Source organism: Sebastes umbrosus, chromosome 10 (assembly GCF_015220745.1).
Source record: "Sebastes umbrosus isolate fSebUmb1 chromosome 10, fSebUmb1.pri, whole genome shotgun sequence".
Taxonomy (NCBI): Eukaryota; Metazoa; Chordata; class Actinopteri; order Perciformes; family Sebastidae; genus Sebastes; species Sebastes umbrosus.
In genome coordinates this window covers 20,468,049-20,483,736 of record NC_051278.1, presented here as the reverse complement: position 1 = coordinate 20,483,736, position 15,688 = coordinate 20,468,049, and the positions used below count along the sequence as shown (strand labels likewise).

Below are 15,688 nucleotides of genomic sequence, written 5' to 3'. Positions count from 1 at the left end.
GACCCCGGGAGGAATCCGGGAGAGGGCAAACGAAAGAGTGTCCCGGGAGGGTTGGCAAGTATGTTCATAGAAAGTTTTCTCACAAGCAGCAAACATGCATTCATTCATTTCTCCACAGATTTCTAGTGGTGTTAAACTTTGTTGCATTGGCCTTGGGTGGGAATGATGGCTGCTACTGATGCAATAACTGCCTCCAGTTACATTCACAAGAGACACACATTCTCTAGTTAAACACAAACTAGCAGCCTTTTGGCTGTTTTATTCTGCTAGAATAGAACAACATTGGATTTTGGCTGTACATCTCTTCAATCATCTGCTTTTTGCACAGTTATTTCAATTACAAAATGACATGATATTATCAGGTATGATAATAATAGTCTAACCTAGTTTGGAACTGCAGTCAAGTCATGTGAAGAGCAATTTTGTACAACTGTTTGTGGCACATTCAGTAGAAGATTAGAGGACTGGTTCAAATTTTTCTAATCTGTATTTGATTATTCTCCAATTATGTAATTCTGTAAAGATTTAAGCAGTGTTATCTAGAATATTGTGTACATGTCTGTAGATTTAGGTGGACCACACGATGGCGAAAAACACAAGCTATAATGTGAGCTACCGTCTCCGGGCTGCTATTATGGAATGTCAATTTCAATTTGCCTTTTCAAAACGACAAACAAGTTTACCACATGATGACAGTTCAACTAATCTGCTACACAAACATGAATGCACAACACACACACTCCTTAAGACATGCTGAATGACTCTTAATCAGATACACATGGCTAAAGCATGTGTGCTTGTACTGACAGCGCCAATGAACACATGCAGTCAGAGCAACACACAAACACACACACACAGGCACTCTCCTTTTCTTTTTGCTTTGGTATTTGCTCGAGAATCCATTCTTGTGAGATAAACATGTAACATTTTCAGTGACTTGAAGCTTGTGTCAACATCACATGGTAAAAGTAGTAAACACATAAAGCTTATTATATCATTTCTAATCCAGCCCTTTTTAAGCTCTTTACGCATTCTTGAGATCAGGTGCCGTGGTACAGGCATACAGAGAACCGAAGCGAAGGCCAGCGATGCTATTAGCACACAGTTGGTGGCCAGGTCAGCATTCCTCTCAGGGAGAGAGAGGCCTTGGCATGAAACCGGCAGCAAGAGTTCAGCTGGCAGAAACCTCTAGACAGTTTTGCTTTCCTTTTCAGCCTTTGTTCTGCTCGTTTAATCCCTAATTATAAAAGGAAGGAGGAATTACTTAAAAGTGGAACTGATTAATGGGCTAAACCACGTACAGTGTGCGTGTCATGCAGGTCTACAAGGACAGTATGTGCTTGATAATGGCCTCAAAGTATATTGGCTGAACAAAGTCAACCCCCTATTAAGAGAACTTAATGACATAACAAATAGGACCTGCATTACCATACACGGCACGTCTAACACTTTGATTAACCAACTCTAAAAAAGTTGAACTTTTCTAATCACAGACCAAAGAGAAGGTTACAAGTGCATAATACTGCATATTTCTTTTCTTTTTTTACAGATAAAAATACCATAAATTCATATATAATAGGATAATAGTGATAAGCTTTAACACACCCATGGAATAACTTTAGAGTAAATATATTCAGTCGGTATGCAGTGGGATTGAGGGTAATCTAGGTTTGACTCTTGAAGCTAACATTAAGTACATTGTGTTTTATAAAAAGGACCAATATGTAATATATTCACTGTAATAAATAATAAAATGACCATGATGTGTCATCAGAGATTAAGGAAATGTGCTGAATTGAAATACTGGCTTCTCCAACAACAATGCTACAACCAGTATGTTCTCCTTTGAAATTTCCATTCCTGTCCAGAACGTCTGTTTTTGTTTTGGCCGGTGTGATCAGGTCCACTGCCCATTTTGACACCCCCTTCCCACATATGAAACAAATTGGCATACAAACACAGCCTTCTGCAGCCATGGAAGCAAACAAATGAACTGAATCAACAGATATAACATCAACGTTAGATTCTACCGACCAGAAAAAGCCTCTGCACATCTCTCTGTTGTCCGTGTGCAGCGAGTATTTGAGACACACAGCCGGTGAAGTGATTCCGACTGCTGCTGTTGGCCAGAGGCTAACGCCATGATGCTAACACATGGGGCCACTGCTTCAATGTTTTGAATTTGGACTGTGGTACCCATTTTACAATGCTAGCTGTCAGTACCACACACCTTTAAATGTATATTACAGGGCTACATTTTGAGTCTTTTGAGGTGGTCTTTTGGAGTAGTGCCCATAGAAATGTTACAAGAACTCCATTTGTATAATGGGCATCAAGGTGTCTTACCCTTTACATTTCGTTCAACCACCTCCGTCTTAAAAAATGACTGTACTTGGAAATGAAACCACTTCTCAGTCACACATGCCTATTATTTGCCAACTAGCAATCAGTTAAAGCTGCAACAGCTTTAAGTGTTCTCTGAAGTTTTTAGCCTTAGTAATCGTATCATCGCTGGAGGGTTTTCGCTGCTCTCCACTCCTTTCCCTTTCTGAAATATGCTACAGAGCAATCTGCCAGTTGACATTAAGCGAGGAGTGGGGAGCATGAGGGGCTTGTTGGCAGACGCTACAACAAGAGTCTGTACATTAGGTGAGCTAGTATCTCATATTTAGTCCGTATCAGTTTTTTAACTGAAGAATTTTCTTGAACTCTGTCATCTTCTTGATAAAAAAGTGAATGATTTTTCTTTCTTTCCTGACAGCAGTGGGAAGAAGTGGAACCAGTGGCAAAATAGTTTTAAGAAAAAACAGATTTTAGGAATGACAAACTAACAAAAGGTTATGTTTTTTAAGGCTGTCAACGTTAACGTGATAATAACACATTAAGGCAAAGTCGTTTAATCGTTTTAACGCCACTAATTTCTTTAACACATTAACGCAATTGATTTTTCGGAGGTTGTATCGAGTGAAGATACTGGCATCATACAAAACTAGAAAACCTAAGGAATCCATTGGCACCGAACATGTAGGAGGCTAAATAATGCTATGAATATACACTAAATGTTGGTGTCATGGCCATTTTCAAAGGGGTCCCTTGACCTCTGACCTCAAGATATGTGAATGAAAATGGGTTCTATGGGTACCCACAAGTCTGCCCTTTACAGACATGCCCACTTTATGATAATCACATGCAGTTTGGGGCAAGTCATAGTCAAGTCAGCACACTGACACACTGACAGCTGTTGTTGCCTGTTGGGCTTGAGTTTGCCATGTTATGATTTGAGCATCTATCTTTATGCTAAATGCAGTACCTGTGAGGGTTTCTGGACAATATTTCTCATTGGTTTGTATTGTTAATTGATTTCCAATAATAATATACATATATTTGCAAAAAACAAGCATATTTGCCCACTCCCATGTTGACTATTAAATGCTATTAAATACTTGACAAATCTCCCTTTAAGGTACATTTTGAAAAGATAGAATATGTGTGATTAATTTGCGATTAATCACGATTAAAAATTGTAATCCTATTTTTTTTTTGTTGCATTGTACACATTTATGTCAAAATTCATCACAGCAGGAAACTGGGACTCACCATGCTGTTGAGCTCTGAATCATCATAGCCGTCACATAGATGTGTCCCAGGCCCCCCAAGGGGCTCAAGACCATCCTCATCCCACATGTAGGTTCCACCAGAGCTGTTGGAGGGCGACAGCTCCACAGATGAAGCCTGAAGGACATCACCCGGCTCTGAAGACAACACCAGTGGTCCCTGGGAGTCCTGCATAGGGCTATCATCTTTATGTCCTGCAGAAGATATATAAACACAGGGTTGAACAACTGACACAAATGTAACACAAAAATTTCCTTTCAATCTGTTTTTTTTTTTTACCTGCAAGATCAATAGAGTCCCAGTCCAGGGTCTCATTGAGAAAGCTGTGTAAGCGTGTTTGAGTAGCGCTGCCAGTTTTCCTGTTGTCAGGCAGGTCCCCATCACTGAACACATCTCCCACAAAGTCAAAGTCATCTAGAAACTCTTCACTGGTGTCGCCTCTGTCAAGAGATGAGGCAGAAGATAAGGACATGTCCTCCAGAGTCTCGCCTGCTGTCTGGCCAGAGCTCTTCCTGAGCACACCACTTTCTCCTCCTTTTCCAGCTCCCGAGCTTCCGTCACTGTCACTGTGTGAGTCTGCTTTGTCAGCTTCACCAGTCCGCTCAGTGTCTATTGCTATCCCTAATAGCCCTGCACATTCAGGGGCAGCTGAAGGTCTGATATCCCCCTTGATCCTACCTGGCAAAAGAGGCTTGGCCTGTCCAGATCGAGCCAGCCTAAAGCCCAAAGACCCACTGCTGCCCAGTGATTTGGTCAGCACACAACTGGGGAGCAGAGATTTCCTCAGAGCGCTGGGAGTAGTGGGTGCTGGAGGGACCGAGAGGGTGGGCAGGGAGGAGGCAGCTGAAGGAGTTCTACTGTACTGAAGTCCTCCAAGTCCTCCACCTAGACTTCCTGAACCTCCAATGCTACCATTCAGGCCTCCGAGTCCTAAACCCACTCTTCCATTGCTTAGCTGAGGGGGTTTGAGGAAACTACTCCGAGGAGTCCGCAGCTGAGTGTTTGCCAGAGGCTTGGCTAGCTCCACAGCCCGGTTAAAAGAGAAGGACCGTATCATAGGCTGGCTGGTGGGCGAGGGAATCTGCTTGAAGTGAGTGAAGCTGTTCGACCGCACCATGTTGTCCAGATCCAATGTCTTCAGGCTGTCACTGGACTGGGACAGGCTGTCTTGAGAGCTACTTCTAGGAGAGCTGGAGTCCAACTTTGGCCGCACAAGGCGGGACTCTGACCCTGTTCGAGCAGGAATGCTGGAGCCATTAAGGCCCATTTTAGGACCTCCATTCAGTGGGCTTTGGCCTAGCTTGGTCCCTACTTGGGGACTCAACTTCATGGATTGCTTGGGGATGGACTTCGGACTGGAGACGGCCACCATTAAAGCACCTGATCTCCTCATCTTGGGTGTAGCTGGGGAGCCATTCTTTACCTCCTTTGTCAGAGAGGGAAGCTGTGCCAGAGCCTTGTCTTCAACTCCATCCCCAAGGCTAGTCGGGGTGGTGAGGCTCGAGGGGGTCGTCACCTCATCTTTCTTCCATTTCAGGGAAAAAGAAGAGGCACGGATTATGCCATTTGGGCGTGTTCCAGCGGGAGTGGTTTTAGCATCCTGGGTAGGGGTGGTTGGCTGTGTGTAACCGTTGGACAAGGGGCTAGCGCCACCAGACGAGGAGCGTCCACCGAACTTAGGCAGTCTGGATACCATGGCAGACCTGATGGGTGCTTTTTCTTCCATTAGATGCCAACAAAGGCATGGAGGAATGTGGAATCACACACAACTGAGGAGAGAATACACAAAAAGACAGCACAAGAGATGATTAGATTTAAGTGTGCATGATTTGACTTGGGACACTGACAATCAGCTTTATATCTTACTTTGAGTGGTTAATATAGTACAGTTTTATACTGTCAATGACAAACAACACTAATGCAAAGTTCCATTACAGGTTGAGTGAAAGGTGAAAGTCAAGTGTAGTTCAAAAACACACAACGCAGTCAGACACACAAGCACACACTTGCCAACGTATGCCCTTATTTGTAATGGTATTATAAATCTCTGTAATGATAAACAGTAATTATACTAAGGGCAGTCCTGTCCACTTGCTGCAGTGGTTGCATGTCTCTCTCCTTTTAAAAGATCACTGACTGTGAGGAGCATTAGGGATTAATCTGGCAAGTTTACAGGGTGACTTGAGACCTTGTCACGGCAGGTCTGGCTTGATGCTTTCACGCGGTCATGTGAGAGGCATAAAGGCTAAACTAATCTCTGTCTCTATGCAACTGGTACAGGGCCACCAATTTCAGTGGCACATGGTAAATCTGATGTCTCTTCCTTAAAGGGATAGTTAACATGTTTTGAAGTGGGGTTGTACTGTATAAGGTACTTATCCAATGTCAGTGTATTACCTATAGTAGATGGCGGTCGGCACACTCCCAGTTTGGAGAAGCAGACAGGAGTTACCGCACGGAAGCAAAGCAATGTACTGCTGTCAAAATCAATATATGTTTAAGTGTACGCTATATTTAAAGTATTTTCACCACTTTACCATACCGCCAGACAGACCTTTCCGATGGGGAACTGAAGCTGTTATCTATGCTCTCGCTAAAGCATATATACTGTACAGCAACATACAGTCTCTTTTCAAAATAAACCTCCAATGTAGGTTTACTTAGTTTTTTAGGTGTACTTATAAAACAAAATTAGTTGGTTAGGTTTAGGAAAAGGTCTTGATTTGAGTTAAAATAAGTATGTTTCTTAAAATAACTACATTTGTTACCTAACTTGCATTCATGAAGTACGGAAATACGTAACAAAACTACAGTAAAATAACTTGGTTTCTCATGGGCCACCAACAGTTTCCTGGGTGAAAGTCCTGTTGGTTTGATTGACCCATCCAACCTGTCATTTGCTCTGACCATCTAATACTGACTTGGATGGGTTTACAATGGAGTTAGTCCAAAGCAGGGGTGAAAGTAGGCTGGTAAGGTACGGTACTCCGTACCACTAAAAGAAAATGTAATTTTACCTTGAGGAACACAGGAGTTTTTTGTCTATCGCTGCTTCGATCAGTTAGTTTGTTTGTTATTGTGTGACTTTGGTTTGGATTCACCAAAGTCACACAAACAAACTAACCAATCGATGCAGCTGCAGAGTAGCAACCCTCGTGTTCTGCAAGGTGAAATTACAGTTCTTTTCAATGGAGTCTGGTTGCTTTGGCGAGAGCAAAGATGGATACAACAACTTCAGTTCTCCATCAGAAAGGACTGTCTGAAGGCAAGGTAAAGTGGTGAAAATATTCTTAATATAGCGTATACTTAAACTGATATAGATTTTTTTAGGTGAGCCTTTCCTTTAGGTGGCTGAAATATGTTTTGCTGCCAGCTTGTCCACAGCAGTACATTGCTTTGGTTCCGTGAAGTAACTCCTGTCTGTTTCTCCATCTACCGTCATCGTATTAACATATTAAATATACACTGACTATGGAACCTCATACAACCCCACTTCACAACACCCAAACTATCCCTTTAAACACTGTGCTAAGTACTTGTGACTCTATTCAAATCAGACAGCAAAAATGGATGAAACTAAATCCAGTTCAGGAAAAAGCAGTGTGCTTGTTGTGATCTGTTTGAAACCATGTAATTGTTACATAAAATCTCCCACATCTTAAGGGTCAATAAAAGGAACAAACAGGACATTCTTAATGAGAAGTTAATAGAATAATGAGCTTTAACGTTTTTGAGGAGTGCCACGCATGCCACGACCTGTAGCTGGCACTGGTTTTGGAGGATATGGCGCCAACACGCCTGGCCAACAAAATAATGGGCAAACGGATAGACAAGGCCTGGGGGACAAGGGGAAAGCAGTGCTGGGAAGGTGGCCAGCCCACTGTGAATAGTGAATGGAGGACGTACAGCCGGTAAAGCCAATGGGCTGTTTCCTGCTACTCATTGTTAAATTCATTCAATTCCAATCAGCCATGTGACAAGCGTACATGTGTTGTGGTGCACCTGCGTGTTGCATCCATCTGGCTAGTGCTGGAAAATTATGAATAGGAAAGTTACTGAGATCCAGATGGCTGGTGCGGTTAGCAGAAAGTGATTCATCTGCATTAGGGAGCATAGCAGTTACTAAAAACTGTCTGTGTACTGTTGCCTCCCATAGAAAATAAATTATTGTTGCATCAAGTAATATTCACAAATACTAATTCACTTGTAAGTAGGGCTGTCAAAGTTAATGCGGTGATAACACGTCAACGCATATTCATTTTAAAGCCACTCCCTTTCTTTAACGCATTAACGCAACTTGCGTATCATATATAAACTAAAATACCTAAGGAATCCATTGGTAACAACCATGTCATACTAGCTTGTTGGGAAGGAGGCTAAATAATGCTCCAAACTTGCACTAAATTTTGGCGTTTTCAAAGGGGTCCCTTGACTGCTGACCTCAAGATATATGAATGAAAATGGGTTCTATGAGTACCCACGATTGTCCTCTTTCCAAACATGCCCACTTTATGATAATCACATGCAGTTTGGGGCAAGTCATAGTCAAGTCAGCACACTGACACACTGACAGCTGTTGTTGTCTGTTGAGCTTGAGTTTGCCATGTTATGATTTGAGCATATTTGTTATGCTAAATGCAGTACCTGTGAGGGTCTCTGGACAATATTTGTCAGTGTTTTGTGTTGTTAATTGTTTTTCAGTAATAAATATATACATACATTTGCATAAAGCATATTTACCCACTTACCCATTCATTTGCGATTAATTGCGATAAACTATGGACAATTATGTGGTTAATCGCATTTAAATATTTGAATCGATTGACAGCCCTACTTTTAAAAAATGCCTGCTATATTGTTGATTCACAGTAGATCAAGCGGTTTCTCCCATGTGAGTGGATCCTTTGACAAACTGGCACAAAGATACAAAGGCAGATACTGGGGCAATAATCCACTCAACTTTTGCAGCGGTGGGGGAGGGGTGCTGTGTTTCGATGTGGGTCTAAAACTCTGTACCACGCTGCCCCACATTTCCATGCACAGACACACGTGTCTACAATCAAAGAGACACACTCACCACTGCCACAGAAGTCTGGCTATGACACGATCCTAATCTGCTTCATAAACACACATGGACACAAACACTAAAACGCACAGATACACACAAAATCAGGTCAGCATGTGCAGGCAGGGCAACCAAAGCCTCTTTGCCCCCGGGAGAGGGCGGTGCTAGTGTGTGTCTATGTGTGTTTAATGGGTAGCAATTAGATTAGGGCTTTTTCGCTACTGTGAATGCCCCGAGAACTTCTCAAGTTTCATTCACATCCAGCGTGGCAGATCACTATTGCATAGCAGCAAATCCACACACTGCTGTGGCAAGTGTTTATTCATCTGGGTCATCTCACTCATCCCCCAGCCACTGGAAGATATCCGTCTGCTGTGCTGGAGTTTTCTTTGATGTTTTTTTTGTTTTTTTTACATAAGTCACCATAAAGAAATCCACAGCTTCTATTCTTGTCATATTATAGTTTTGCTGTAATTATTGGGCTGTTAAATATAAAAAGAGGTGCAGTCAATGAAAAGTAATAGTCGAAATCTGCATTTAAAGTTACTACAAAGAACGTTTAACTGGTTATGAAACGGTCTCAATTTAATACTGATGCCTCTGTATGACCTACAGTAAACGAGACCATCAGTGAGAACATTGGCTATTTCTATATAGTTATTCGTAATGCTTGTCATTGGTGCCACCAGATCCTTTAATATAAATAACTATGCAATCACTTTGCCTAAATAAACACTTTTTTCACAAATCAGTAAATATCTTGTCAGAGAATCAGAAAATAATACAAGTATCTGACCAAATTTCAGTAGTGAAAGTGGTTCAGTGGTTCAGTTACTCAGTGCTACAGACACAATATGGTTGATACCCAGCATTATTCTTTAATACTAGTACAAAGACACAGGTCAGCTTAAGAGCACCACAGATAAACAACAGCCTAGTGGACTGACACACATTCAGAGGTAGGGCAGTAAACCGAGCAGGCCATCTGTCAAACTCTCATATATGAAAGCCGGCCCTTCCCCCCCCAGAGTAAAGTACTGTAAATAAATATCCCAAAGCTTCAGTAACATCAACAGCAAGGCTTGCACTAAACCCCATATTAACCACGGCCAAAAATGTGCCTCTTGTGGCTCTGCACTGCATATGAAGCAAAAACGTGGAACATTGACAGGTCGATTGGATGAATAATGTAAAGAAAACAGTGCAGGAAGACACAGTCCGACTGAAGTCAGGTTATAATCGTACTTCTATATCGTGAAAACAGAATGTTACAAGAAAAGCAAATTATGTACACTGCAATGAGAAACCCTCTAACAAGCCTGAGTGATGTTGATTTCATTTTAACCTGGTTCTACGTTGAGGTCTACAGAGATGGTGTAAATAATTAAGTTTATCTTTGTTTTCTGGTCTGAATTCTTCACTGCACTGAGAATTGGCAAACAACGGCAAAAAAAAAAGAGTTGTATCTCAAAGTCCCAGAACCTCACTGTTTTATATATTCCGTCTGTTAAGATACTGTTAAATATAGAGTTAGAATGGGAGAGACAGAGAGACTTCAGGCACACTTGTCCCACAGAGAGATCTTCTGCTAGACCTGCAAATTAGCATCTCAGCAGGGATCCCTGTGTGTGTGAAATGAGCAGGAAAGTGAGATGACATCTTTTCTTACTCTCTGTCGTACAGGGAATGGGAGCTTCCTGCCAGTGAGGCTATTTGGCCTTACTTCATTTCCGACTCAGAGGACAGCCAGACAGACAGAAAGCACCTGGCAGAGATGCGGGAAGGCTGAAAAATTGGATCCGCAAGAATAAGGTCGCTCATTACTCCTCTGGCAAAGCTTTCACTTTTGAACTGCACACACACTACAGAGATGCATTCTTCAGGAGTAACAGGATGGATGCAGATAGGATGTGACAGGCCGAAAGGCTATGATCTATTGGGTCATCGGGGCTGTACGCATGAATGGAGGTGCTCCACTACGCGCAGTAAATCCCCCATCCTGCTGTGTATCCCTACAGCCCGTCTGTCCCCATCTCCCAGTGTTCATAATTCCCTATCATTACAAAGTCTCAGCACCATCTCTCTTTAGCAGAACGCCAGGCTGCATCCATCTTTTCTCTCATACCTTTCCTTCATTCGATTTTGAAAGATTGATAAGGGGAACATTTTATTTGACTTTATTCAGACTGTGGAAACCCCAGAGGAGGATCCAGGAGCTATATAAAAAAAAACAATCCCCTTTCTTTAGTATCTTGGAAAGAAAACAGTAAACAACATCAAAAACTGACATTGAATAACTTGTGTACTGCTTATTAAACACGAGTATGAAGCGAACTGTGACTTCTGTGTACCATTACACCCCTAGTATACGTTACTGCTAACTATTTTCTAAAGCATGGCAATGTCAATGCATTCCCCTGCTTTTCTGTCAGTCATTTAATCTATATTCATTTTAACTACCGAGGCCCGCAGGATTGAGGGCGATCCCGACTGACTTTACTGTCTTTCAGAGGCTCTAGTAGGTTCAGTTTTAAGGCTAGAAGTGTAGACACAGATATGATATGAAACTAAAAAACCTAAGGAATCCATTGCTACCAACTATGTCATGCTACCATGTCGGGAAGGAAGATAAATAACGCTCCAAATTTGTGCAAAATGTTTGTGAGGAAAAACTGGCATGGCCATTTTCAAAGGGGTTCTTTGACCTCTGACCTCAAGATATGGGTTCTATAGGTAACCACGAGTCTCCCCTTTAGTCAAAATTAATGTTAGCTATTGTTGTATGGATAATATAGTTTAAAAGTAGAGATGCAAAGATTGATCGATTAATCGATTAGTTGTCAACGATTAAATTAATCGCCAACTAATTTGATAATTGATTAATCGGTTTGAGTAATTTTTAAAGAAAAAAAGTCAAAATTCTCTGAATCTAGCTTCTTAAATGTGAATTTTTTCTGGTTTCTTTACTCCTCAAAAATGTCATCCTGCCATCAGAAGAAATTTGAAGATGCTATAATCACTTACAAATCTACCCAGACTGACTACTATTTTGGTAGCTTTGCTGTTGCTATTATTTCCTGTGTAGAGTAATTGGTAGCTCATATAGTTACATTTTCAAAATAGCTTCCTAAACACAACAGACTTAACAAGCAGAGCGCTTTCTCTTTTGAATAAAAAAATCTGTATATCTGAGCAATTCAAACATGATGAGGACAACGGAAGAAAGGGAGACACAGAAGGGAAAACTTGGAGGGGAGGGACAGGAAGGATGGCTAGAGTGAGTGAGCGAGCGTGAAAAGATGAAGACTCTCTTCTGGCACTGTTTCATTCTTGGTATGATGTGGAAGGCAGCTGTAACTTGTAACTTCTCCGTACCTCCTCCATCTTTCTTTCTATATCTTTCTGTCCATCTCGGTAAATCTGTCTTTCATAGCGCCAAACTAATCAATTATATGGATCGATAGTCATAAAACCCCCGTCTGTAGAGTCTAGTTTGTCATCCAGCTGGCTCCACTCTGGATTACCCCAGACTCACACATAACCACTATATCATCCCTCTTGTCTCAGTCAGTACAGATTCAACAAATCCAAGGGCTTGTTTTAACCAACCACAGGCCAGATACATTTAAAAAAAAAGAAAATATGTCAGCCTGATGATATCCAATTCAAAGTCTCTGATCTGAAAATGGATGAAGACATAATAATATAACATTACAATCAAATGACTCTCTCGTCTCCTGCTGAATCTAAACCAAAGCCCAGTTTCATTTACATATATTGACAGAGTCCAGTGTCCCAGTGGAGTAATAACTAGGCCAGTCATCTGGACAGAGTAGTTGTGGGCCACAGCTCTGTCCCTGAAGAGATTAACAGAGTGCCATTAGAGCGGGCTAATAGAAAAAGACGGGGATGAAAGCAACTCTGACGCTAGGCTAATGTGTATTGAGTGAAAGCAATACTGGGCTGAGCTGCACTGATGCTACGTGATGCTAATCCAATGAGACAGCATAGAGTGTTTGGTAATGCTGTATACTAACTGTGCTGGATCAAATGGCAGAGACCAACAGAGGATACAGTGAGTAGAGAGAAAGTGGAGAAAGTTAAGGTGTGGCAACATGCTACATCCATAACTGTACACATTGCATGTTGTAGTATACTGGACCGCCACAAGCATATACACACATACAGACACAAAGTCAAATCACCTTTTTTTTGCTCATGGAAAAGTAGATTTAGAAAACATTACCTTAACTCAGTGAACTTATGCTGACTAGTCCAATTATTTTCATCCGAGAGTCAGAGCTAAATCCTGCCATGTCACCCTGCACTCTGTTTCCTCCATCATCTAAACTGAAAGTAAGGTAGAAGCCAAGAGAGGGTAGAGTAGAGCACAGGAACAGGAAGACAGTCTTCAGAGGTCGATCTGTCTGCTGCCTAGCTCTCTCCTTGCATGTGTGCCTGTGTGTAATGTGACGTGTGTGGCGATGGGTGTGTGGGTGGGGAGAACAGAGCCTTTATGGGTGTGTTTAATATTTGATAGGGCATCTTTTAGGTGCCCCATCCAGTGGGCTGCAAGAGGAGAGTTGAGGAGAAACTATGTTTTGGGGGAAAAAACACTAAAAGAAGAAAAACATCATAAAGACTCCAGTAAAAAAATTAATTATCTGTAGCAGGAAAAAATCTGATCAATTATCCACAAAATGGTACAAAGTCTAAAGACTAAAGCCACATATAACTTCCGACTCAAGACATTTTACCAACAAGCTAAAGTAGCAATTGTTAGTGCGCATGCTGCTGTATTCCCTATAATGTCATGAGATCACCATAGGGGATAATAAAAGGAAACAGATCCTGCCTATAGCACTCAGCTGCACATGAAAAGTCCAGTAAAGAGGAATTAGTTGTGGTTCTCATAAAGATTCAATGCGAGTTTCAATTTCCCCCGTTTCACGGTTGACAGCATACTGGTTCCACTCAGTCAACCGTTTCCAGCTAAGTGCCAGCAGTAAAACCGTACGAGCTTTGCCAGTTCCTCAATACCTCCTGTTTATAAGTGTCACGTGCCCTGATATATCACAGCAGGGAGTCTGATCCAAACCACATCAGCAGCAGTAAAATAAAAAGCTAAAACACAGGGTTTCTAAGGACTAATTCAGCCTTTGCATTGCTTCCTGTAGTGCTTCTATTAACAAGCCTCAATCAAAATCAGCTGTTAGACAGCTACGTCATTATAGAGTGTTGCAGGAATGAGTCCTAAAACCCTGGAAATGAGTTAGCATTTAAGCACTTCCTGTTCCCTCGCCTGGAAGTCAATGGATTTTCTGAATGGGTTTTTAGTTAGATGCCTAAAAAGGTCTGTGGTTAACACAAGCTTAAGAGATTTTAACATTTTGTTCTACAATATAAAATACATTGGTTAATACCCCGCGTTAACGCAAATTAGTAATTAGTATCATAAACGTTTCTTTGCCACATAGCTTATTTTCTGCAATAATCCAAAATCCAATGGAAAAATCCCATTGGCTTTTTGCCCAGGGAACTGGTGTGATTCTAACTTCCAGGTTGGCCTACAAAAATACGTCATCCCTGCACCACTCTGTGTTGGTGTTCTTCAAAATTGTCGTGACTGCTAATTCTAGCCTGAAAACTTTTTCTACCGTATAACTTTGAACTGTGGAAAGAAATAAAATATGTTTCGTGCTACATTAATTTAGGATATATGCACAGAACCAAGACAGTGACAAAGAAAGTCTGAACCAAAATGAGTCATACTACTGACTAGTCACGACACAAACATGCTCAAAAAGTCCTCCTCATCCACCCTGACTCATCCATAAGAATAACTCTGCCACTGCCATCTTTCTGGGTATGCTGAGCAGTAGAAGTCTTGGCAGAATCTAATTATCTTCACTGTTTGAGCAGCCCAGATGTCCACACACCCATCACCACAATCACATTTTCTCCTAACACCACTCCTCCCTCTATGATTTATCGTTCACAGTTTTTAGTGTGTAGACATGAATAGACAGACACCAGTATCTCTTCCCTCTTCCATATATGACCTTCACTTGAACCCTGCTGTGAGAAGACTGCAGTGCAATTTGACAGCTCCATTTAATTCTCACCTCCTGATTGGCCACAAGGGCTAGAAAGAGTCGTGAGGCAACAGCGCAGGTGTCAATCACTGTCAGCGAGGTCATTTATGTACGGAAGATGGTAGCCAAAAGCCGGGCGGACAGCAGCACGAGGGTTACTTTTCTGTTTGAAGCATAATCAAACTTCACTGAGACCACAGGACATCACATTCTTGATTGATCAACCAAGTGAGACATCACACAACTGCTGCCAACAATGTACTAATTTAGTCGAGTGATAAAGCTCTCTTGCCTGAACTGACTGGATGAGAATCGGTACCAAATCGGTTAGGCAGCATTTTTTCATATTTTGAAATTGATTCATTTGACCTTATTGGAAGAGTATGTTGTTACGACAAAATCTGAAAGTGCAAAATGTCAAAATCAATAATTCCTCCTAACAATCCTGATTATTCTACACAGTTTTTTTTCTATAATTATGCACACAGTCTTGGTTTCAACTCAAAATAACCCATGGCGTGCATGGGTGCACGTGCATGTAACATAACCGTGAAGGAACTCCACCCTGTCCCTGGCCAAGTGGATGTGTGAGATCATTTTAATACATTTTTATATTGCAGAATTTTAATAAATCTGCAGCACAGAATTTATAGCAAAATTTAATGATGAGCTGAAAACATCTATGGAAAACATCTACTGAAATGTATATTGGCAGCACACGGGAAGTAAGTCATGCTGGTGTGAAAGCATATTTTATGATCTGTTATTAACTGAGATAGTTAATTTCTCTTTATGATATCAAATCTGATATGGAAATAGTCTGCTTCAAAGCTTTGATGAGAACATGAACACTAAATGAACCCAGAAAGCATGACAACATTTATATGAAGCATAATATCACTTTTAACTGAAG

The 15,688-nt window shown here is 41.4% G+C and overlaps 1 protein-coding gene across 3 annotated transcripts in view; it reads right to left on the bottom strand.

The window, feature by feature from the left end:
• The window catches only part of ccser2a (coiled-coil serine-rich protein 2a), a 67,554-nt gene that overhangs the window by 44,236 nt on the left and 7,630 nt on the right, over positions 1-15,688 (bottom strand). For all 3 annotated transcript variants that reach the window (XM_037782770.1, XM_037782771.1, XM_037782769.1), the window contains exons 2-3: positions 3,895-5,384; positions 3,598-3,809 (exon numbers count right to left, since the gene is read on the bottom strand). In XM_037782770.1, coding sequence (XP_037638698.1) covers positions 3,598-3,809; positions 3,895-5,341 — 1,659 coding nt within the window. In that variant the 5' untranslated portion in view covers positions 5,342-5,384. The remainder of the gene's footprint in view (positions 1-3,597; positions 3,810-3,894; positions 5,385-15,688) is intronic.